Raw genomic sequence first — 25,204 nt, 5'->3', positions numbered from 1 at the left:
CCACGCCCCTGCCGGGGGTCAGGTGCCGGTCTGGGCCGAGCACATGGCACGGGTGGCCCTGGCAGGAGAACGGGGCTGTGAGCGCCCTCAGAACGCGGCCGGGCCGGGAGCATCCTCTGCAGGGGTCACACAGACCCATCTCGGCAAGGTCTCCAGCGGTCAGCGTGCTGGAAGGACGGGGCACATTCCACATCACATTCCGCGGGGCAGCGGTACCTCTGCACCGAGGAGCCTCTGTAACACGCGGGGAGCCACACCAGGGTGGCAGCTACAGCGTGGGTTTGAGCCGGGACACTAGAGCTCACGGCCATTAACGCCGCCCGTGTTTATGCTCATTTAAAGTATGCAACAGAGGACTGTGAAGTCTTCATCATTCCTTCCCACCTAAGGCACAGAGCCAAGGCCACCGCCAGTCTCCGTAACGCAGACATTGGTATTTCACGAGCGGTTAGCACCGCGGTGTTTCTGTTGCTTTCTGGTGCCCTCTGCTGCAGTGCAGCTACCCGGGAACAGCTCACCAGAGCCGTGTGTGCTCGGTCGTGCTGCTGGGTCACTAGACCAGATCTGCACCGCTAATCTCTCTGGTGCCCTGGTTTTGCCTGAAGCTTTGCCCTCTGTCCCTGCTATGTCCTCACCTTTCTACCTCACCCTCTCTCTTGGAGCAATCCACTCTTCAGATTTGGAGAGCTGGGTTGGGTCAAAGAGACCAAATACTTCTACCTACAATGCTCTTTGCGATGAAGGGACTCATGAGGATCGTTTTGAACCCCCCAAGAAAATAATTCCTCCTACCACTTGTCCCGTTCCACTCTAAAAGGGGGACTCGGGGAGGATTCTTTTGATAGATTTCTCGGACGAAAATAAAGCGCAAATGCAGCAGTATTATATCTGAGAACCGTTTATTGATAAAAAAGGGTAAGTGTTTTTATTAACGGGGGATAGGAAAAGGAACAGAGAGGGAAAAAGAGAGAAGGAGAAGGAAACAGAGGACAGGGACAGCGTTACCACGAGAACTCCAGTGGCTGTGCCCGAGAAGCATGAGGGCTGGCTGTGCCCGGGAAGCAGGTGTCCGTATTTTATATCTCCACATCTTTGATTCTTCCCAAGCCTCTTTGTGAACTGCAGGAGTTCTGGGAAACACCGTTCGTTCCAGAAAGGGCCCTGTGCTTATGCTGGAGGAATAATACAGGATATAAAGTTAAATGTAGGTAATTGAAGGGGGAGGGCAAGGGTTAGAGGGATCAGAGATTAGGAAGAAGGTTGTATTCTCCCTTTAAGCAATTTCAAGGCATTTTCTGAGGTGGTGTAATCCAAATGATTGGCTTTTTGAAATATGATAGATCTAGTGCGGGTCAAAGGAGCTGTTTTTCTCTTTCCTAAGCAGACTGCCTACAACCAAATTAATTCTGCTCATCCATGTATTAGTTGTGGATAAAGACAGGTTTTTTAAAATGTACTTCTTTAAAAAGGTCATTGCTGAACAGCATCTGTTAATTTATTTTCACCAAAAATTACCAAATCCACCCCCAACCTTTTTGCTGTCACAGCCACAGCTCTTAATGCTGCCAGGGACAGCAAAGCTGTCCTGCTGGTCCCTGGCACCTGAAGCCAAGCCTGAGCAGTGTTACAAGCTTGCTGAACCTTTTATTCATTTACCTCTTGCGAGTGAAATGTTCCTGCAGACCAGACATTCATTTTATCACCTTCTTTCTTTGGCTGATTCCCAAAGGTTTTCCAGTTCTCCCTGGCTCCCTCAGCAAAAATGTGGAAGCTAAAATCTGATATTTCTGATGTACAGATGCAAGTCAAACAGTTAATACAGAAGCAGAGTTAACTTTCCAGGCTGCATTCATGTATCACAAAGAAGCAAAAATAAACAGATAAGAATACCTGAAAGTGGGGTTTTTTTTGTTTGGTTTTGTCTCTCTTTTTTTTTTTTTTTAACTTTACAATCATCTTCGTGAGTCCTTATTTAAGACAGTGTAAAACTCTTGCTTAACACAAGCCTAAATGTCCTAAATGCCAGGTACTTTTGGAGAAGCAATTGATTTTGATTCATTAAGACCTCTATTCGATTACAATAAAGTGCACAATGGAACAAGACAAGGCTCACAAAAGCTGATTCCTGTCAGGAAAATTAATCCACAAACGCCAGAAGTTTATATCCAAAAAGGAGACAGAGGAGTCCTGTAACTTTATTCAAATAAAAGGAGAGGGTATGGGCCATTTTCCCTGGGGTCTCTCAAAATGTTTAGAGGATTTAGCCTGTTTTTATCCTAATTTCCCGGCTTCATTTCCCTCTCTCTTTCCCCATTGCCTGAGGTACTTGAGAGGTGCAGACTTCCCAAAATGCCTAATACCCCCTTCTAATGTGTACCTCGCCCCTCCGTTTTTCTTTTTCCTTGTGTCTCTGGGGGTTTTTTTGGGGGGGGGTTTTTGGTTTTTTTTGTTTTGTTTTCTCTAAACCCAGAGATGTAGCACAGTCTTGAGAGAGTAACAGCCTGTGTCAATTAGTGGAATTCCTATGCAATTTATGGTTCTGTCCAGTGCTTCTTCCACCTCTCTGTATCTGGCTTTATCTACCATCAGGCCCACAGGTTTTTTTGTAAAGACACCTCCTTCTCATTCCTTTCACTCCCAAACAGTTGCCGGTTTCTGTGAGCTGCAGGTCAGATTCACAGCACAAAGGAAATTGTGAGCCATTGCAACAGATCAAGAGCCAACGCTGCTGCCTCCTGGCCCTGAGCTGCGCTGCTCGGACCTCCTGGAGCTGCAGTCCTCTGTCCCTTTGTCCAGCAGCGCTGCCACCAGCGTAGGGCAGATCTCTGTGACAGCAGAGCACTGTATAAAAGCTCACAGTTATTCTTTTAATCACCTTGTTATTTCCAAAAGCAGTCTATTTCTAATGCCAAATCAAGAGAAACCCTGCTGATTTCAAAAGGCTCAGTTGCATAAAACTGCTTCAAGAGAAGCGGCTTGGATTTGGTGACTCCTTTAACTGCTAATTGTTATGCAAATTAATCCTAATAGCTCCGTAATTGAATTTATATTATAGTGCTGGATACTCCTGCAAGGACTTTAAATTTCATAGAATATTTGTACCTGCTAAAACCACAGTGAATTTAAGATGAGCTGTGGCTTTTTTACAGGTGAAGACCTGGGACAGAGAGCACAAAGGACTGGAGAGGCACAAATGTGTCCCTGGAATCTTTTTCCTGGGGAGAGCTGGGGAAATGTCCCTCTCTGCAGGGATGGTGGCATTGCAGCAGCACAGTTCTGATGGTTGGGGAGATCAGCGGAAGGTGCTTTACTTCTTCACACTGTGAGCACAGGTATAGGCAATGAAAGTGGAGAGAGAGAAATGCTGCCACACAGCCCCTTTGACTTCATAGGCAGACACAGAGAGCAAGAGATCATCCCTCATGAGTACAGAAGCAAGACCAACGCCATTTGAGGATGGCTCCAACTTTCAGGGCTGAATAAAATCCTTGATTTTTAAATCCAGGTGGTGCAGAGTTTAAACTCCTTCAGGGTTTTCAACGCAGGCCAGAGGAAGGAGCTTTTGGATAACTATACATTTCTCACTGTGTGTCATGGGGATTCCTAGAAATCAGATGATTTATAGCTACTCTTTTAGCATCAACACCACCAAGCACTTTATTAAACTTTCATTGGTTATACTGACAATATATGGAGCTCATGAGGCATCTCTATAGAAGTGCTATCTTTCTAAGCTGGAAGTCAATTGGAGCTGTAGGTCCATTTCCATATAGAATCAGACCCCACATTTCCCTGCTGCCTAATGCTTAAGTGCAGCAGAGGGTTGATTTAGATTTGCTATTAGAAGAAAACTCCTTCCTGTGGGGGTGGGGAGGCCCTGGCACAGGCTGTCCAGAGAAGCTGTGGATGCCCCATCCCTGGAAGTGTTCAAGGCCAGGCTGGATGGGCCTGGGAGAGTGGAAGGTGTCCCTGGCCATGGCAGGGAGGCTGGGAGATATAAGGCCCCTTGTCGCCCTGATTTTTCAGTCTTCTGATGTTTTCATTCTTGGACTGGAGCTTTCTCAGCTTGTAACAAAAACAAAGACTGATATTTTGTAAATATGCATCCTTTCCAGGGGGAAGGACAAATTGATGGACTTCTAAGTTGACCACTGGAGTCAGAGAGATGTTACTCTTGTCCCCCAATCCCTGAAAAAATTCCAAACCCTATAAAAACCCCAAATCATAATAAACTTCCCCTTTCTCTCCTCACTTCTCAGCCTGACGGGTGAGTGTGGTTCTTTCATGTCCTATAGTGACAATCCCTTCCAACCCAAACCATTCTGTGAGCTGATGATTCTGTTACCACACTGAACCTCACTGCAGTATCCTGTTAAAATCCCATCAAGTTCGCAGGCACCATCTGAAACACAGAGGATACTTGGGATGAATCCTTGCCTCATCTGTGTGAACAAGCAGTATTTAATACATACAGACTCTGAGATACACAGAAAACTGAGTTTGAATGGCTGCTGTTAAGAAACATCTTCTGAACTGGTTACTGAGGTCCTTGAGTTAGAGCTGAATCCTTCTCATTTATGAGAAAATCCCTTTTATCTGTAAATAATCTCCCCTCCCCTTCCCCCCCCCCCCCCCCCCCCCCCCTCCTTCACAGACTTTTGCTCAATTGTTTATCTATGGTAGGTTACTGCATGGAACAAAGAAAGAGCTATTTTCCCTCACAATGTGTGGTCTTTGTTTTGCATGAAAATATCAACAAGAAAATGGGAAACCATGGGTTTTTTCATCCTATTTTTTTTCTGGGAACCCTGATTTCATTTTTGAGGAAAATAACTTTTCCTTGAGGTAAAAGTCCCATCTGTAGTCATTACCAGCTAAGCTTCACCTTTTTACAAAGCAGCAGCATCCTGTCTGCCTGGGACTATCCTCTACATTCCCTTTTCTTCCTCTTTTGCTTCCAGCCTGGCATCTCATCTTCCCTGTGGCTTCCCTGAGAATATTCACGTGGGAAAGAGCAAGACCTAGGGTACCATTTCCTTCAGTTTTGGGCACTAAAAACTTCTTTGCTTTGGCTAGATACTGTGCTTGATCTCTCACTTCATTTATTCCCTGGTTTTGTGTGGTGTGGATAATTACAGTCATATAACCTTCACCTCCCTCCTCTGAGGGGGTGGGAAAAGCTCCCAGGTTCACTATACAGTTTATTTCACTGTAATAATGATAATTCGAGTTGGGGAAATTTCTTCACAGGAAAGGTAACTAACTCTCATCAGTCACATGGTTATTAATAGAGGCCAGCTCTCTACAGCCTGTGATGCAGAAAAAACAAACTTCAATATCTGTGTTTAAAATGTAGTAGTAAATTAATCTAATCATGGGCTTTGGTATATTGTTTTTGTCTCAGTCAATAAATGAAAAATATCAAGACAGTTGGCTTGAGATCTCCTACGAAGCAGCCCACAATATTCTGTAAATAGCCCAACAAGAAATACTTGCTTTGTAGGTTTTTGGTGACACAGAAAGAAGCAAAACTTCTCATGCTTTCTGAAGGCTGGAAATTTTGGATGACTGATGAACACCCATGATGTTCCAGGATTTTATTATCTCTATTAATAAAATTCATTCAAAGGGTTTAATTTCTGCCCCATAATCTGATCAGTGTGATCAGCACTCAGCAGTCTAAGAGGAGCTCCTTGGAGCTGGTCCTCTGACACTTGGCATTCATCCTGAATGGTGGGCAACCAAAAGGCATCAACAGCTAAAGGGAAAGGTTGGCAAACAGGATGTGTGTGGTCTGGACTGGTACAGGTGATTAGCCAGATGTCTTGTTTTCTTCTTTATTACAGATAGTATAGGAGGTTAATGTGTTAGATCACTGAAAGATTGTGAAAAGGAGCACAACCACATGCCATGGGTTACCCATGAAGAGAGTGCGTGTGGGACAGGTGGCTGGAGGCATTACCTGGGCAGAGGTCATTGTGTCAGGGCAGTTAAACCAGAGCAACCAGTTCAGACTTTGCATGGCACGAGGTGCAGATGTAAACATCCTGTCTCCTGTGACCTCCTGGCTATGTGTCCTTGTGCTCTGCAGCAATGGGGAATGCCAGGATCTGCAGAGGGGAACAGTCTCAGTAGCTCCCCTCTTTTTGGACCTTGACCCAATGCAAGCACTCAGAGAGGCTTGGCAGAGAGGCAGTGAAGTGTCCTGGGAGCCTGGTGCAGGGAGATCCCTCTGCAGGAATGGTGCTGGGCTGGGGATATGACAGGTGGCATGTGACAGCACCCTTGTGGGTCTCAAAGGACACAGTGCTGCAGGGGTGTGATGCTGTGCAGAGAGGGACAGCGTGCAGTGAGTCAGAGACCTTCCCCTCCTTGAACCAATTCAAGCAACTGGAGCAACTTCTCCCTTAACATTTTTAACATAAGAAAATAGTTTTTTATAAGAGCCTGTTCTTCTGAATCATTTTCCCTCCTCCTCACTCTCATTTGCAGATATGAACTATAATCCTGGGGTACAGCTGAAAGTTTGCAATGCAAAAATCACAGACTGCTGAGATTTTCTTACGCCTGCGAGAGATTCTAGTAAGGATCTGAACAGTGAAAGCAAGGCACAGCAATTAGTATTTGGATGCAGGGTCATTTTTAGCTCTCTACATAGGGCAGGCAATGCCATGAGCTATAGAGCATTGCAGAACACTGCTCAAGTGGTTGCCTCAGCAAGGGCAAGGTTGCTGTTCAGGCCATGTGAAAAGGCAGTAATAGGTGTGCGATTCACATAGAAACACAGAACTAATACAAGAAGATTACACACTATTATTATGTGAAAAAGCATTAGAGCAGCAAAATTATTTTGAGGAACTGGTTCAGTGCCAGCTCATTAACAGATGAAATAGTTTTACAGACATTTGCACAAAGATGGAGAGAGAAGGGGAAAGAATGCCAAACACAATCTGTGGGAAAAGGTTCTTCTACCCTCAGTAAAGGTAAGTAAGAGGCGACAGGGAAGTCAGCATCAATGAGGAGGACATACCTCACATTGCCTTCAAAATGGAAACTGACACAGACTGATCAAAGAATCATTGAAGTTGGAAAAGCCCTCCAAGATCATCAAGCCTTTGACTAAACACCACCTTGTCTACTAAACCAGAGCACTAAGTGCTATGTCCAGTCATTCCTTGAACACTTTGGGGATGGAGACCCCACTACCTCCCTGGGCAGACCATTCCAGGGTTTGAAATCTTTACTGTAAAGAAATCCCTTCTGATGCCCAACCTGAACCTCCCCTGGTGCAGCTTAAGGCCATTTCCTCTTGTCCTGTCACTGGTTGCCTGGGAGAAAAGGCCAAACCCCAGCTTTTTACAGCCTCCTTTCAGGTGCTTACAGAGTGGTAAGGTCTCCCCAGGCTAAAAACCTCCAGCACCTCAATGTCCTTCCTGAACTGAGGGGCCCAGAACTGGACACAGCACTCAAGGTGTGGCCTCACCAGTGCTGAGCCACTGCTCAACCAGCACCTCCAGGTTCTTTTCCACTGGGATGCTTTCCAGCCATTCTGCCCTCAGCCTGTAGCTCTGCAGGGGGTTGCTGTGGCTGCAGTGTAGGACCTGTCATTTCACCTTGTTGACCCTCACATCGTTTGCCTCAGCCCATTGATCCAGCCTGTTCAGATCCCTCTGCAGAGCCTTCTTACCCTCCAGCAGATCAACACTCCCACCCAACTTGTCATCATCTGAGAACTTACTGAGGGCTCTCAGCAGCCCCTCGTCCAGATGATTAATAAAAATGTTAAACGGGACTGGGCTCAATACTGAGCCCCGGGGAACCCCACTAGTGACCAACTGAATGTGGCACCATTCACCACCACTCTCTGGGCTCAGACATTCGGCAGGTTTTAACCCTTTAGAGAGGAGTGGGCTCCAAGCCATGGGCTGCCATCATCTCCAGGAGAAGGCTGTGGGAGGCAGTATTGAAGCCTTTGCTGAAGTTCAGGTAGACTACATCCACAGACTTCCCTACCCTAAGGCAGGTCACTTGGTCATAAAAGGATACTCCATTTCATAAAGTTCTCAGACTGAAAACAACTCCAAATCTATTTGCTTTTTCTTATCTATCCTCATACAGTTACTTTTATCTGTATTCATACCACACTGACTGTTCACTCCGTTCTGAGCTTCTCTTGCTCTTCTACACAAACTGTTTAGGCATTGATTTAGTGATCTTAACTGCAACATTCAGAGGAGGAGAAAACAAGTTTGCAGGCTGAACATCCCTCCAAGAGGTCTTCAGTCCTCCTACTTTGCCTGGGGAAAAGCATTTTTCTGGGATTTATTTTCTCCTGTAGAGCCGAGAACAGTAATGTTGAATGCTTAAGCACAAGTAATTGAAAAGACGGCAGAGACAGCTTCTCTATAAAAAGAGAAGCTCTCTCTTCTCCTGGTGGACATGAACAGATGCAGCCATGCTGTAAATATTTCATTGTTTAAATAGACACATACATCCACATTGTAGATGCAATATAGGTAAAAGACACAGATAATAAAACTTGATTATATATATATATGATAATATAAAGTATCACATAGAGGTGATTATATTTCAAAAGACTGACCCACCCATCCATCTTCTAACTAATTTTGAGGCATCAGCCTCTTGCCCAGCAGGGTCACAGGTCCCACAGAACACCTGAGGCTTTTCCAGGAATGGAGACCAAACTCTGCAGAGTTATTCCTACCCAATGCTGCTCCACTTATTTGCTACTGAAACAAAACCAAAACCAAACCAACTAAACAAAAAATCCTAAAAAAAAAAAAACCCAACAACAACAACGAAAAACAAACAAACAAGTCGTTTTAGGAAGCTGGAAGACGAGTAAATGATGAAGCGTTGAGTGGTGCCCGAGGAGCCTCCGATCCCCTCGCTCCCTCCCCGGATCTCGGGAGCGGTCCGCGTCCGCGCCGCCCCGCGCGGTGCCGCCGCCCCCGCCCGCTGCCCGGGCCGGGCCCCGCCGGCAGCGCCGCCCCGCGGGCGGGGCGGGACCGGCGGCGGGGCCGCTGCGCTCCCGGAGCGGGGCGGGGCGGGGCGGCCCGGGCACCTCCGTGGGAGCGGCCGCGGGGAAGGCGCCGGCCGCAGCAGGTGCCTCCCGCCCGCGAGCGCAGCCACCGCCGCGGGCTCCCGGTAACCTGCGCCGCGCGGAGGCGGCGGCGCGGCGGCGGCTCCGCCTCCACCGCCACCTGTGGCGGCGGGATGGCGGAGCTCGACATCAGCGCGGAGGCAGTGATGGGCTTCCTGAGGGAGCGCGGCGGGCGGGTGCGCAACACCGAGCTGGTGAGCGCCTTCCGGCCGCTGCTGGAGGCCGGCGGGGCCCGTGCCGGTGCCGATGCCGGGGACGCGGAGGGGCGGGCGGCGCGGCGGGAGCGGTTCAAGGCGGCGGTGAACGCCGTGGCCACGGTGAAGGAGATCGACGGCGTCAAGTTCGTGGTGCTGAAGAAGCAGCTGCGCGCTGCCCCGCCGGCGGGGGGCGATGCCGGCGCCGCTGGCCCCGTTGCCGTCCCCGACCCCGTTGCCGTCCCCGAGCCGGTTCCCGAGCCGGCCCCCGCCGGGACGCCCCCCGAGGAGCCGCCGGGGCCGCGGGCCGTGGCCGAGCTGCGGGGCCTGTTCCAGGGCGGCGGCGGCGGGGTGCCCCTGCCCGGCGGCGCGGGGGGGCGCCCGGCGGGAGCCGCCGCCCAAGCCCTGCATGCTCCCCGTGCGCTACGTGCAGCCCCCCGCCGCCCCGGGGCCGCCCGAGGAGGCGGCCAGCCCGCTGTCCCCGCCGCCGCTGGACGAGGAGGCCGGGTACCGCTCGCCCGGGCTGCGGAGGGGGCCCAAGAACCACCGGGCCAGCGAGGAGACGGTGGTGCCCCTGGAGCAGGCGGAGCACCAGTGGCTGGTGCTGGCGGCCGACGGGCAGTGGTCGCAGCAGATGCACGGGCTGCTGCTGGGCGACGCCAGTCTGGCGGCTCGCAGGGACTTCATCTCCGGCTTCACCGCCTTGCACTGGGCCGCCAAGAGCGGCAACTGCGACATGGTGACCAACATCATCCGAGCGGCCGAGAAGGGCGGGTCCCGTGTCAATGTGGATGCCAGGTCGCATGGCGGCTACACGGCACTGCACCTGGCTGCCATACACGGCCAGGAGAAGATCATCACCCTGCTCGTCTACTGCTACCATGCCAAGATTGACGTCAGGGACTACAGTGGGAAGAAGCCGCACCAGTACTTAAAGGAAGGGACGTCCCTTACAATCAGGCGCTTGCTGGGGGACCCCAGGCTTTCCCAAAACATGGAGCACTCCATGCCCATCAAGAAGTCTACAAAGCTTGCAGCTTCAATCTTGAGCTCCACCAGCACGTTCCTGGGAGTCATATCCGATGACATGGCTTTCTATGATCTCACCAAGGGTTTAAGGAGACCTTCGACTTTAAACAAGCTTCTGACTGCCACTACGGGCCCGAGGAGGAAGCCAAAGATCAGAGGGGGCTTCCCTTCATATTCCTCACTCTCTGAGGTAGCGGAGGAGGACGACGAGGTGGTTGTGAAACGCAGACCCGTTTCTGAGCTGTTCTTTGGCCACTAGCTTCTGCCTTACTGTGATCAAAATGGTTTAATAGCATGGCTGGTGTTTCAGCTTTCTCTTGCAGAAGCAGTTTGGATTTCTTTCTCTCCATGTCTGTCTTTTTGGATGTTTAACTGAATCAGTGATAGGGTCTACATCCAAAGCCCACAGCATGAAACCCAGCCCCAGGTGCCTGTGGAAAGGGAGCTGCCAGGAAGTGCTATCCATGCTGTATGTACCATCGTGCTGATTTGGTGGAGACCACAAACTTTATACTTAATGACTGAAAAACTAAAAGCTTATGTGTGCATGGACAGGTAAAATGCCTGAGGTACAGCCTTCTTGATCTGTGTTCTTCAGCTGGAGAGCAGAAGCAAGGTGAAGGATTGCATATTTTACACTGTGAACAGCAAGCTGGTAGCTGGCTACTTTATAACAAGGCTTGTTATCTAACAGGATTAAATTATCAGAGGAAAGATGCATAGTTTTCTATGATGTTTCTGATTATTTTGGTAGCAGAAGAAGGATATTTCTATTTACAAAAGTTGTATACTTTTTCAAAACAACGTTTCTCACGTCGAGAGTTTCTCACTCATTCAGTATTTCACATCAGAAATACTAACATAACAATTTCAATTGCCTGATGCATTTTATTAGATGAATTACTTAAAAAGATAGACCCTGACCTTCAGCACTCACATCACTATGACTTGTCTACCTCAGTCTGAAAGCTTGTCTAGTGGTTTAAGTTTTTCTCTCTTCCTGAAAGACTTTTTGACCAGGTGGTACTTACCATGTCTTGATGATACTGTGAACATTTAAACTTTACTGTAGTTAAATCAACTTAAGCTGAATAAAAAATCTTGTTGATAGTGAAAAACTAAACTGAAAAACTGGGAATTGGATCCGTCAGAGTTTCTGGAACTGGAAACAAAGTTAGGCTTGTATATCTGATTCTTTTTGTTTAAAACTTGGCCCTTTTTGACCTATTTACAATAAATATTTATAAACGTTGGGCTGATGTAATGTTAGGTGTTTCATGATAGAACCTCTGCATGACCATGATAAGCAGTGTTTACCTCAACAGCATGCATCATTGACCTAAGACAAACTCATCTTCTTTTATATGATAAACATAATTGTTCTATATATAGAACTACACATAGCTCAAAAAGCACGCTAACTGCATGATAGGTTTGCAGTAAGACTATTATTTTTTTAATTATTGCTTGGTTAAAGTTAATGCAAAGAGGCAGAGCTATGAGCACTGTCCGAGTTCTGGGGCAAGTCTGCTAAACCAGCACGTTTTCTCTAAAACTATGACTAGAAACTTGTATCATTGGGAGGTGCTGAAGATGAGAGCAGTGCTGCACTGGCTCTGTTTGGGTTTCTGCATTGAAACACTTGTTTGCATGCTTTTCCTTCCAAGTCAGTGACTTCAGGAATGTTTTTGTTTTCTGCCTTGCATTAAACCTAGTACTTGTAATTGGTTCTAACTGGCTTGTCCCAAACACTCACAAGGAATGCTGTAGGACTGAAGATGGAGGCACTGCCCTCTTTACTTCAAAACACTCTCCCTGAAGTTCCTGGAGTTGATGACATTCGTTGGGAGTGTGACCAGAGGTTGCAGCCAGGTCTGATGCACCTGTTCTAGGAACAGACTGGATTATTCTGCACCGGTCTGCTTCTGGATTGAACTAATTAAGTTGTTAAGCAAAGGTTAATGATCAAGCACCTCATGACTTCTATATCTGGAGTAGGGTTTAAAAAAAATAAAATCCAATTTGCTCTCTAGCTGTTGGTGTGACCATTGACCAGTGTGGCCCTTTGAAGCCTTGATTTGTGCTGCACCCTGTCAGCTTGCAGAGTTCTGGGAAAAACAGGGCTGTGTTTTAAACTGTCTTTCCAAGTGTACGGACATAGAATTATTTGTTTGGGGTTTTTTTTCTGCCCTGAAACCACAGAAGTGTGTGTGTGCATTCATGTTACCTCTGAGGCACTGACACTGCCTGGTGAAAGCGTTCTGTTTCTGTGGGAATTGCAAACACTTCAGTTTGGCTTGGCCTTATTCAGAAGTTTGTTCAATAATTATGGGTATAGGCTTGATACCTGTTCAAACAACACTGCTGAACTTGAGTGCTCATTCAGACTCAAGCCTACATGAGCCAGAGGCAGGGTTCAAGGATGGAGTGTTTTGTGTGTAAAAACTCCACCTGACGAATCTGGAGAGCATGGTTGTGATTTCACCCCTGGGAAAGTAGGGAGAAGGTTTCATTGCTTCTCTATTGTTCTGTCAAAGAAGTCACAGCTGAGATAAGACTTCATTGCAACACATACCAAGAAAATTCTGCTCTGCTTCCTCAGAGGCATTGAAGCGATTAGCTGGTGTGATAGAAAAATGCCCAGCAGCAAGAGCCCTCCTCCAGCATTCCCCAGGGAGTGCTGGAGGCTTGGCTCGAGGTCACAGAGGTGGGGAGCTCACAAGGTGCCGTGGGTGGGGTAGGCCGGGGCAGGCTCTGCCGGCAAGTTATTGCAGTGACTCAGCTCATTCCTCCTCCTTGTTGAGCTGATGAAGGAAAAGATAGTGTTTAGGCAGGCTGAGATGAGTACATGAGGTGCAGTACAGCTTCAGGTGCAGACGAATACAGAGAGGTATTGAGAATGCACTGCTGCAATCTTACAGGTATATACAGTGCCTTTAGTTTGAAGTCAAACCAGTCCGTCAGCCTGGCTGGGTTTTGGGTTCCGGTGTCACCCTTTAAACTGTGCGAAGGGACACTGTAGGGCGACGAGTGATCATGAGAGTGTTTTTCTGCAAGAGGCTGAAACAGGACTGTTTTATGAATCCCTCAGCTTGACTGATTCTCCCTAATTCTCATTTTCAAGCCCAAATCTGGCGGAATGCAGTAGTATTTTCACCTGAACGAATGACAGCTGTGAAGTTTAGCCAGGATGTTTTCACAGGAACAACTGAGAGGAGGACTGGGTTCCCTCAGCCCACTGGCCCGGGGCAGGGGCTGTGCCACGGGCTGGGCATGCAGCCTTTGAATCCCTGGCCCAGCACAGAGCTGGGGGCTGCCCAAGGCACCATCAAAGCTAATAGCAGGAAAGACAAAAACCGTGAGAAACCCCCAACCCCCGGCTCTTCTCCTGCACCCTGGAGAGGGCTTAGTGGTGGGGAAGGCTGGAGATGGAAGGCACAGATCAGGCACAGGAGCAGGACTCAGCAGCTGGATGGTATTTTGCCTTGGTTACTAGCCTGCAGTCTCAGCATGTCTCAGTCTTCCTGCTGTAAAATGTAGATAATCACCTTGGTCACTTCTTTAAGGCACAGTCATTACTGATATGCAAATTGAAATCAAGATAATGTTTTTAGACCTGTAGGCAGCATGAGCAGTGTCATTCCCCCACCCTGTGACTGTGCATTCAGTGGAGCGCCTACACAAATAAAAACTAGCTCAGATTTTAATTCAGCAGCACCAGGGATCACGAAAGCTACTGTTTGCCTGACCCTGGCTCAGTCTGCCTGCTAAGGATAACTTGGTTTGTCTGTGCCTTGGCACATTTTGTTCTGAGGAGTATCAGCTAAAAAACTTGCTCTGAAGAGCTCTGCAAACAAACGTTAAACAACGATTCTGCACAAAGGGACAGACTTTGCCCTCTAGGATGTGGCTGTTTGAGCAGTGTGAGGCAGTGTGGTTGTGGTCAGGCTCACAGAGGGTTTTGGCTGTCTCCATTCTCTTGTGTGTGCTGCACAGAGACACGGACTGTGAAAACCCAGGAAATGCCACTCCTGTACTGCAGAGGAGTCTTAATGAGATTTCAGCTTCATCACAAACCCAGGGTCCAGTGGAAGAGTTACAGTAACTCCAAAAGCCCAATGGGAGGTGCAGCCACCAGCTGCAGGTAGAGGAAGCATTTCTAGACAGTCCCCTAATTCCCCATTGCTCATCTCTTGCTCCCTCTCTTCATGTTTCCACCATGACCTACATTCCTTGGATGTATTTGCCTCCTGATTTGCATATTAATCTGAATAAAATGGCGACATGGCAGTTTCTGCCCTTTCCAGTTGTTTGTACTATTGTGGGACTCCCCAAATTAAGAGGTTGTTAACAGGGACTTGGCCAGCATGTAGCATGGGCACAAACAGTGTGGTGTTTGTTTCCTGCATAGGGAGAGCAGGGACACAGCAGGACAACACAGATCAAAAACTCTGCATCCTAATGAAGAATATTTCTATTCCAGTTTCAAGGTTTATTTCAGTAATTTCTAAGACAAAGCAAGTCATTAGGCACACTGAGCCTTTATACTGTGTGTGTAACCTGGAAGCAGGCAAAATAGATCCATACTGTTAATATTAGCACAGCTTTAGTACATCATCTTCCCTTTCTGCGAGGAGAACATAGAGATGTGCACAATAAAGATTATGCTGGCAGTGTTCAGCCTTCCCTTTCTCGGTAGAACTTCCGCTCTATATTTGTCCCAGGTAGAGCATTTTTTTCTTCTCCTTTCCTTCACCTGAAAGCAAGAGTTTGTAGCCAAACCCAAACCACCATTCTCCAGGAGGAAAATCATCCATCCCTATTACCTTGAGACCCTCCAGACAAGGTGAGAGACTCCAGCTGAGAAGCACAGCCAGCACTGTGGAGTCACAGCTGACAAACCAAAGAACGCCCATTTCCCCTGAACAGAACCTGATACCCAAATGCACAAGCCCTTGATGTGAGGTGATTGTACTGGGATGCCAGGCCTTCCCCAGTGTCCTCACCCACAGGCTCCTGCATGAGGCAGATGGTCACACCAGTAAGATTCACCAGTATGGTCACAGTAACAAACTGCAGCGGTACAGACAGACTTTCTCACCATGATTTTTGTGTTGTATTTTCTTCCACCACTCTCCCGTGGTAGTTTTCCCCTTTGCAACAAAGAACTACAGCTTCACTCCAGGCTGGGATCAGCTCCGGACCAGACCTCTCCAAGTAGCCACTGTGACATCGGGGTGACACTGACCCTGTGCTCAGCAGGGAGCAGTTGAAACCCAGAAAGGGCTCCTGCAGGCACCAGCCATGCCATCAGGAGCTGCTCACAGGGCAGGGATCTCTGGAGAGATTGTTTCACAAGTGGTTCCCTTTTGAGGTACTTTGGGATGTTCTTGCTCTTCCACCATGGGCTGAACCTGTTAGAAAGACCTCTGGGTCTTTATTCACATTTTTAGAAATGTCTCTTATTCTCTAAATCAAGACTATCAGAGCAGCCCATATTCTCTCTCTATGGATTTATCTACGAGATGACTCAGCTTCGAGGCTCATGTGGTATTTTAAAGTCTCTGATAACCTTTAATGCCTCTCTTCATTTAGCACTGAAGTTCAAGTGCTGCTTCTTGAGAGCCTTTTGTGAACCCCGGAGCCTGCATGATTCCTACAGGCTGATTATTCTTTAATGTCTATGTGGGCTCCCTCCAGGCACAAAAGATTAGTTTTGCAATGCTGCTCTGAGTTTATTTTAAAAAATTTATTCAGATGGTTGCCATGAATTCTCAAAGCAGAGAGAACATCCTTCTACTTATTAAATGCAGCTCTCACAAGCACCAAATAAATCTTTTTGCAGAGTACATTTGCATTAACTCCTGCAGCTCTCTGTTCCTTAATTAGTTCCACACACAAAAATCCCCAGCGTAACGCCCCAGTGAAGAAAATGAGGCTGGGGTTTAAAACAAAATAATTAAAATCCTTCAATTTAGTGCCCAAAAGGCTGAACCAGCAGCTCCTGGTCCAGCAGTGACTCCCACACATCGCCGTGGATGTTAAATGAAGTTCTAAACGAGCTCCTGTGTCTAAAATCTCTCAGTTGCTGCCAGGACGCTGCTGTCACCTGCTGCTGCTGCCCCCTGACCGCTCCCGCACCTGCACCACAGGCTCATCCTCTGCCTCGGGCAGTACAAGTCATCCCAAAATCAGGCCCACCTCCTTCTGCCGAGCACAACAGAAGCTATTGCAGAGCCTCCCCCCCACGCCACTTGTGTGTGGGTGGCCAAGCGAGATGCAGAGATCGTTCCTGGAATGCCACCAGCCTCCCACCGCCCCACAGGGAGATCCGGGCGCTTGCGTTTTGCCACTTTCCCCTCTTCCTTCTCCTCAGCGCTGCTGTTCTGCACTCTCCTGGATGCAGCCGTCATTAATTCATGGAGACAGCTCCCCGCAGGGCTCCGATTACAGTTCTCCATGGAGCCGGGCTCACATGATGCTTTACCTATGAAAGCATCAGGCTGGCAGGCAGCCACAGGAGATCCCAGGGCCGGGCGGCAGCGGGGCTTTCCTGCCTGCTCTCCCAGAGGGACAGGTACCAGGCAGGTTCTTCATTCCTTGCACTCCCCCAATTTACACAACCTGACTTCGTTTACACAACAAGTCGCCCAGCACGGGGGCGTTGCCAAGGTGCAGAATTCTCCTGCAGGGGCTTTCCGAGGGCTCGGGTCGGTCGGAGGAAACTCCGTGCCACTGCTGCAGAAGGCACTAATGGGAGGCTGGCGACTAACGGTGTGAGCAGCAATTATATACAAGCACGGCACAGGATTTTATTTCCATAATCCTTGTGGATCTGCTTCCCCAAGAAGACCACCAGTTATGCTATTGAGAGTTCAAGTCTTAAATTTGTCTTCTGATGGTAAAGGGTCAGAAAAAAAAACCAACCCTGTGTGGAGCAGTGTGGCATCGCAGTGATGTAAAATGAAGATACTCTGCATTTCTGGCCATCTTGCCTCTTATGCTGCATGACTTGAAGTTGGGAACAAACCGCCACGTGTTGGTAGAGGATTATAACTAGTGCTCTAAATACCAAACTTTCAACAAAAGGCAATAGGACTCAAGAGCATGTGCCTAAACTATTTCTTGGCTTCAGTCTGTACTTTAAGAGGCTGCAGCTGACCAGAGCAGAAAAGGACACTTACCATGTTTTCATATGTTGGTGTGCCAGGAATGCTGCACATGGCTGAGGTCCAGCATGACCTTTCACCATTACTCTCCTAATAAATTTTTAACAAATGATCAGTATCAAAACAGAGACCCACCTGACAATCTAGACCTGCTGGTGCTTTGAAAAGGGGTCTCTGCTTGCCTGCAGAGAGGTTCTGATGCTGTCACTGTGTCTATTTTTCACTTTGCATGGAATTTACAGTCTAACGCCATACTAAGGAGTCTATTTTTTTTTTTTAACAGAGTAAAAGTTATTTTTTAATTATTGCTCATTGAAGCATACGTGTGAGTGCCAGTTGTGGAAGGGGTAGCAATTGCCCTCCTCATGGCACAATGCCCTAAAAAGATAAGCTGAACAGGGCAGATCCATTTCTCCCCTTGAAAGCAAGCATTAGCTTCAATTACAAAACACCTATTTCCAATCAGGTGTTTTTCCCTCAGCTAGGAATAATAATAAAGTGTACCTTCAAGACAGGCTTCTCAAATCATGTAAACAGCTCATTTAACATTGCTTGTATTTTATAAATTCTCCACTGACTCCATTAACATTGCTTCTGTTATTTTAAAGACCACTTTCAACAGGCAGCTTTCAGATTTTTGTATTAAAAGCCTGTATTTATGGCCTTCTGAGAACCACTGTGCAGATTACTCACAGGATCTACAGCGTCTGGCCATTTTCCCTCAGGTATTAAGACAACCACAGTACACTTGGCAGCTTGGTCACTGTGCTCCCAGAGTTCTTGTGCCCAGTGACATGCAATTCCAAGAAAGATTCCTCAGGAACACGACAGCTTCTCTCAGTGGTGGTGATACTTACTGCAGCCAGGACACACACCACCAGTAAAAGATTTCTTGGTAAAGCCCAGCACAATGGACGTCGGTTTTGGCTGTGGAAGAAACCTGAGTTTAATTAGTGGCTGCCTTATTCATGGTCTAGGTATGTAGTTTAGGCTGCATATTGTTCTCACTGAATTCTTGCAAACAAAAACTACTGAGATTTTAAATACAGCAACATCACTGGTTTGACTCAATGCAGACACTGGCTTAAAATATTTTTGCCAAGGGATTTATATTAAGTCTCATTGAAACTGAATGATCTCTTCCAGTGGTTCCTCCTGGCCCAGTCTGCAGCAGAGCTTTTCTCCCCATGTTCAGGGGGAAACAATTAAAAACGATCTAAAAACAAGCCCCTGAAGGTGCTGCTTGAAAAGTAAATTCTTCAAAAGCACAGCAAGGACTTTGCAAATGACTGTGCAGGAATAAGCTCAGAGTTTATGATTCCCAAAACTGTTCATTTAAACTGGCTACATCACTGATTGTCTATTTCATGTCAATGAAGACCACCCTTTTTCTAACCTCCTCTGAACAGCCTACTAGGATTACTCAGAGCCAAGAAAGACCCATGGGTGGCAACTGGCAAGAAAGGAAGTAATTATTTTCCTTCATTACAGTGTATTATTACTGTGTCACACATTTAAACAGTAGAAACAAGTGCAGGAGTTTCACTGAAATGGTCCATAACATTTCCTGTGGCTTTGTGCAATCACCAATTCAAATCTGAACACCCACAGAATTTTTCATTTCAAAGACTCAACCCGCCCACAAGCGGCAAATATTTGTATGGTTCTTTTATTGAGATGATGTCAATCTGGAAACAGATGGACAGACAAGAAGAAGGGGAAATACACATTCAGTTAATAGGAGCAATGAATCCTATCAGTCATGTCCACAGGGCAGTTTGCTACACATTGTGAGACACTGTCCAAGTGGAGGGCACATCCAGAGTGTGCCTTGAGTATCCCAGAGAATCTAAACACTTGTCAATGCTGTGGCACAAACAGGATTGGAAGAATTCACCAAACTGAGCCCTGTGATGAGAGTACCTCTGGATTTCCAGGGAAACATCACATATAATATTTAAAAATATCTGGCTTGGTGGTGGGTGTTAGATGGGGATGCTTTGCTCGAGATTCTCTAATTGTTCTTCAAAAAATTTAATCTGCTCTTCGAGGTCCTTCTGTTCAATCAGCAAGGAGGTCTTGACTTGAACAAAGTGTTGATAGTCCTGGAGCTGCTCCTCTGTCAGGTATTTGGCAAGGATTCCAGAGACCACACGTTCTCTCCGGTCCAGATTGTCCTTCAGGTCCTTTGCATCTTCCCGCTGTCGAGACAAGAGCTTGTGCCGCTCATTCAGCGATTGCTAATGGAATCAAAAAACAGAGCAGCACACCATGAGAACCCATCATTCCTGCCACACTCCATTTCTTCATTTGGAAGCCACAGTCGATTTAATTTAATCACTTCCTCCTGTGGGCTTTGTGTTCCACCTGATTTTTTTTTTAATTGAATTACTCATTCTTGTGGCTTGTAAGGTAAGCACACAGTAAATGCCATCAAGGCTCACTTCTCCTATGCTGCCCTCATGAAAAAAAATCAATATACTTAACATTCTGGTCATTTCAAAGTATTCTGTAACAATCTTCATTGAATTAGAAGCTCTTTGAGGCACGTATCTTTGGGTTTGGTATGTTGCATGTGGCCAGAGTGCCACTGACATATTAAAAAGATAGAGTGGCTTCTATTAAAAGGTCGGTGTTGATGCCAAGATGATTTTTTGCCTTTTCTTTTATATACCTTTTATATCTCCTCAGTACTCTTAGCATGCATACTTGTAATTCCTTAAGTCTGATAACTCAGCATAGACCTAGCATTCTGTTAAGCCAAGAGACCAAACTCCCCAGAGACCTCACAGCTGGAGGGCAGAAAGCCCTATGCTGCCTTAAGAAACCAAGGCCCCCTCTAGAACATATCCTGTAAGCTACGATTTAGCCCATCCAAGGGGGAGTTCCTCAGGATGGGGGGAGATCATGCTATTCATCCAGTCATCCCATTGGGGCATCTTTTTTAGATATGCTCATTTGTAAGGTCTGTAAATTGTATATGTGATCTACTGCGTGTGTGCATTTTGGTGCGTTCCACCTTAGCGAAGTGGTGCACCATAAAGATCCTTATTAAATGCCAAGGTAAAAACCCTTTATCCCTTAACCCTGTCTGGCTCTCGATTTTTTAAAACCATAAAAAGGCATTAGAGTGCTAAAATTACTGTGATGTAGACAGTAACTGTTCATCAAAGGCTCCTTTTAAAGAATTGGGCCTTTCTTGTTCTACAGGATTTTTATACTTTTCACCTTTAGCTAATTCTCATTCAGCTGTAATAATTTTCATAGGGATTACGCTGCTGGAAAATGGTCCTGTTCCAGGACAGTGTCCATAAACAGAGCACAGAGCAATGGTCACTACTGACACCCTAAAAATGGAGTCAAAGATTGAGACTGCTGGTTTTGCCAACATGAGGGCAAATGCACTTAGTGGGAGATGGTTGTTAAAAATGTCAGGACTGAACCAGGTCTTTATTAGGCATTTTATTCAAATATTTGAATAAATTATTTAAGTGTGTTTCTCATGAAGAGTATAAATGTAATACTAGAGAAACAACATCCTCCCTGCCTACCATAAAGTGAAAGTATGAAATACTGTTTAAAATTATTCACATTAACACAACTGACATTTTGGAAGAGGTGAATCCTGGCTCTCCATGACACACTGCATGGAAGGACCTTTTTAGTGCTATTCTGTGAGTTTTATCTCAGTTAAGACCACACCTTCCTGGTCGCTAGGACAAACCCATTTAGTGAAGTATGACTTCAAAGGCAGTAATGAATGCAATGAAATTATTAGTGGAAAAATAAGCCCACAAAAAGCCCTGTGAAGCACAGGAGCAGCCCAAAGGTCCAAAGGCCACCCCTCTGGCTTGGAGCCTCTCAAGGTTTTCCTGCTGGCCCCCAGCACCTAGCTGCAGGCTCACTGTGCACTCCTGTGCTCCAGCACTGTACCCTGGTCCTCACCAGGATCAGAAAACTGCTCTGCTCTGCTTCAGCCATGGGGAAACGGCCCATCCTGGGACGTAAACACTGCTTGGGCAACACCTGCTTGGGATAATGTACAACTAATAGACTAAATAAGCTGTCAGACAAATGAGCTGAGCATAGCTACACCTGGAAAGAAGTGAACCAAACAAATTGAACCCCTTTGTTGTCACTCACCCTCTCCTCATCCTCTGTGCTGCCATCCATCCTGCTCAGGGCGTTCTGGACTCGGGCGAGGCGGCTGGACAGGCAGAGCAGGAGGTTCACCACCTTCTCCAGGTCCCCAATGAACATCATGTAGCGCTCAAATTCGTTGGGCTTGCAGAGGTCTCTCACCATGACCTCCAGCTCCTCACCCCACCTGGCACATTCCCTGACTTCCAGGAGAACCAGCTCCTGTTCCTCCCACAGTGCCTGCAGCCTGGACTGGAGACTGGCCATGAGTTCCAGCTGCAAAAAGAAAAAGAAAAATCACAGAAACTGTTACTGCCAAAGAGAATCCGTATCATTTCTAGAGAATGGATTTTCTTCATGTTGTCTTTGCCAAAATTTTGATTTTTAAAATAATTTTAAGCCACAGGAAAGAAAGAAGGGGGAAGAAAAGCAGCAATATTTTCTAAGCTGTACTTAATTCTCAAACCCTGAAAAGCAAATTACTGGTAATCACCTTAGCTGGTGATATATTCTCTGGCTCAGAGAGTTTCCAGTCAGTCAGAAGGGAACTGCAATAAAGATTACAACATGATTACACAGAGTTGTTGTTCTAAGACATGAAGTCCCAGCTCTATACCAAGCTTTGGAAGAACTGATTGGAATTTCACTTATCATGTGCACAGAAAAAGTCAGTTCCAATGGGCTGTTCAAACATGGTGCCTGGGTAGAAAAGTAATTAGAGGAGGCTGTTTCAAAGGGAAATTATGTGGAAAAAGACCTCAAGACTTGAGCAAGAGCACACCATCAGCTTCTTTGGAAGTTGGACAATGCCACCATGAACAGGAGCAGCAGTAAGACAGCAGGTAATGTGCACAGCAGGAGGAGCTTCAGGAAAGCAGATTGTCATTACCTGAGATGGAGCATGGCCAGGGGAAAGAGCCCACCCAACTCTGCAAAGCTACATAATCCCCCTTCCATGCTCCATACTTCTATCACTGTCCAGCTACGTCCCCCATTCTCTGCATGCATGGAATTAATTGGACACTGGAATGTGCAGAAGCTGCTGACAGCTCTCAAAGTAAAAAATATTTCTTATTTGGGCTGCCAGTTCTAATTTATTTTAGAGATTTTGAGATTAGATTTGAGTGTTAAATTGGGAGTTTGCTGCTGCTGCAGAGGAGCTGGCTGTGCAAGGAGACCTTTAATGATGATAGATGAGAGATTTGAGTCAAATCAGACAGGATTTAAATACTACCATTTCTGATCAATATGCCAGTTTTCCAGGACTTCACCTACTGGCAAAAATTGATTCAAAGTCACCTGTGAAATGTTATTGGGATAAAAAATATCCATAGTAATAATGACATTAATAAGAATTTCTTTGTTATGATGGAGAAGCAGTGGTTCCTGTGATGGTCATCTACATACTTTCTTAGATGTGATGTCATCTAGCTCGTTTGTGCTGTCTCTGTTCCTCTTCAGGACTTGGTGTCCCATAGAGGCAGGATGTTTGCTCTTTTGCTTGGTTTCATGTTCAGATTTCAGACATTCTTCTGGTCTATCTCCATGACTTTTCCTGCAATTGGAACAGAAAATAAATACTTGTAGTGAACACCTACAGTTTTCTTCACAAACACTGAATTCATAGTTTTATCCATCTTGACTTCAGAATCAGTCTCCTCTCTTCTCACTACAACAGATCTTTTAGTTTTTTAGAAGATAAAGAGCAAAAGATTTGCATCCTTCAATAAGGAACCACTGAACCACTTTTCTTCTATCATATACCCTTAGCCTCAGACATTTCTTGGTATGTAAATCAGAAAGCTATATGTTTTTCTAATGAAACAAAAATAAAACAATGTGCTCAACTTCATCTTACTACTAGTATGTGTAGTATCTATACATTAAACTGGACCAAAGTGGTAGATAATTGTTTTTGTCTACTTACCCATTCTCCTGAACGTGCTGTAGCCTTCCCTTTCTCCTGCGTGATTTATCCAGCATGGAAATGTTAACAGGAAACAAACCCTCCATCAGATCCAAAGCAGTTTTTCTAAGAGGATGAGGCATGAGAACGTCCACCAGAGAACTGTCTTTGGCAATGATCTCCTTAGCAAGCTCTTGGTCTCGCTGGTCCTGAGCAGACTGCAGCCTCCTTTTGGGCAGGTGTGTCTCTCTCTCCAGGGGAACATCATCGTGGTTGCTCTGCAGGGAGGTTTCCTGGGCAAGTAAACCTTTGGCTGGATTTTTGTCTCCTTGCTGAGGCTGAGCTGATGCTGTGTGGAGATGCATTTCCTGCTCTGGAGAAGCAGCTGAGAAAACAGCACACTGCTCTGGATGCTTGAGTGCAACATTCCCACTCAGAGACTGAGTTCTGCATTCCTGCTCCACTTGAACACTCTCCTTGCTTCCACCTCTTGGGACAGGAATAGAGGTTTCAGAAGCCTGCTCCTTTTTATCCTGACCACACACACGTCCACTTATGTCATTGTGTTCATGAGTCTTGGGTCCATTTTTCTCAGGATCACAGAAACTGTAAGGAAGAAGACAGCTCCTTTTATTTGGGACATTCCCTCTGTAACAGATATTTTTGCACTGCTTAAGAGCTATGATCAAATGTTTCTGATGTTACGACTCTGTCTGGAACTTTCAGTTACTTTTATGCTAACCTGCTAAACGAGGAAATTTAAGATTTTTTTTTTTCGATAAGCCATTCAAGTCTCCAGAAACCACTGGGATATTTTTGAAAGAGTGGAAATTATTTTACTACAAAAGAGTCATCATCACCACCTTGCTGAGGCAAAGTTCAGATGTTTATCTCCCGTGATGCTCCTCAAACTAGCAAAGCAAATATGGAGAGTTAAAACACAAACTTCCTAGTCAGTGATGTGTAAACAGCACAGGTGTGGTGGGTTTTTTTGTGGTTTTGTTTGTTTGCTTTTCTTTAAAAAAAACCAGACCAAAATCCCCTATTGCACCAGTCCTTATCACATATTCTCCAGGAGTGGGCATCTCCGAGCTGTTGGAAGTGCTGTTTTCTCCCGAGCTCGGATGAGGGAGCTGTGATCCCAGAGATCTGATGGAGCGCGGCTGTGCAGGGACAGCTGCTCAGGGGCGCCTGGCACTTCCCACTCCGCGCGGTAGGAACGATTCTAAAGACTGGCCCAGATAGGAGCGGGTGAATATTCCCGCATGCACAGCGAAGGATCTCGAGAGAGAAGGAGGAAGGCAGCCTGGGACACGGGCTGTACCCAGGCACAGCTTCACAGCCTTACCTGGAGATGCCGGGGCTGCTCCCACAGCGCGGGCACGGTGCAGCTGCACCTCTGGCACATCTGCACGTGTCCTGGAAAGGAAAACAGCACACTGGGACAACCAGCATTTCGGGCGAAGCAGCTGCTTAATTTTACTTCCGTGTTTATTATCCCCAGAAAGGGAAGCTGATGGTAGGTCTTCAAGTAAATTCACTGAGATTTGTGCTTTTTTGTTTGTGGTTTGGGTTTTTTTGGTGTTTTTTTTTTTTTTTTTGGTTAGTTGTTGTTGTTTTTTTTCTAGGTGGAAAGGTT

The 25,204-nt window shown here is 46.5% G+C and overlaps 2 protein-coding genes across 2 annotated transcripts; one reads left to right on the top strand and one right to left on the bottom strand.

Moving 5' to 3' along the window:
• The first annotated feature begins 9,240 nt into the window (after positions 1 to 9,240).
• On the top strand, positions 9,241 to 11,603 carry SOWAHA (sosondowah ankyrin repeat domain family member A). The gene is given in 2 exon segments (XM_066196955.1): positions 9,241 to 9,693; positions 9,695 to 11,603. Coding segments are annotated over 2 exon segments (1,368 nt in total). The 3' UTR covers positions 10,610 to 11,603.
• Positions 11,604 to 19,172: 7,569 nt separating this feature from the next.
• On the bottom strand, positions 19,173 to 25,024 carry LOC136297332 (protein Shroom1-like). Its single transcript, XM_066197157.1, has 5 exons — positions 24,914 to 25,024; positions 23,587 to 24,171; positions 23,067 to 23,214; positions 21,663 to 21,935; positions 19,173 to 19,759 (listed from the first exon to the last, which is right to left on the bottom strand). Exons 1-5 carry the CDS (start codon positions 25,018 to 25,020, stop codon positions 19,505 to 19,507), a joined length of 1,368 nt encoding a protein of 455 aa, XP_066053254.1. The 5' UTR covers positions 25,021 to 25,024; the 3' UTR covers positions 19,173 to 19,504.
• Between the last annotated feature and the right edge of the window lie 180 nt (positions 25,025 to 25,204).

Source organism: Chamaea fasciata, unplaced genomic scaffold (genome assembly GCF_029207755.1).
Source record: "Chamaea fasciata isolate MVZ Bird 193981 ecotype frontalis unplaced genomic scaffold, bChaFas1.0.hap1 SCAF_15, whole genome shotgun sequence".
Taxonomy (NCBI): domain Eukaryota; kingdom Metazoa; phylum Chordata; class Aves; order Passeriformes; family Sylviidae; genus Chamaea; species Chamaea fasciata.
The sequence above is the reverse complement of the archived record's forward strand: the minus strand, read 5'-3'. Positions and strand labels throughout refer to the sequence as shown.

Coding starts and splice junctions, on each gene's coding strand:
- LOC136297332 (XM_066197157.1), bottom strand. CDS start 25,020: ATGCTGGTTGTCCCAGTGTGCTGTTTTCCTTTCCAGGACACGTGCAGA. Junction 24,172..24,913: donor AGCAGCCCCGGCATCTCCAG/GTAAGGCTGTGA, acceptor TCTTCCTTACAG/TTTCTGTGATCCTGAGAAAA. Junction 21,936..23,066: donor ATGACATCACATCTAAGAAA/GTATGTAGATGA, acceptor TTCTTTTTGCAG/CTGGAACTCATGGCCAGTCT.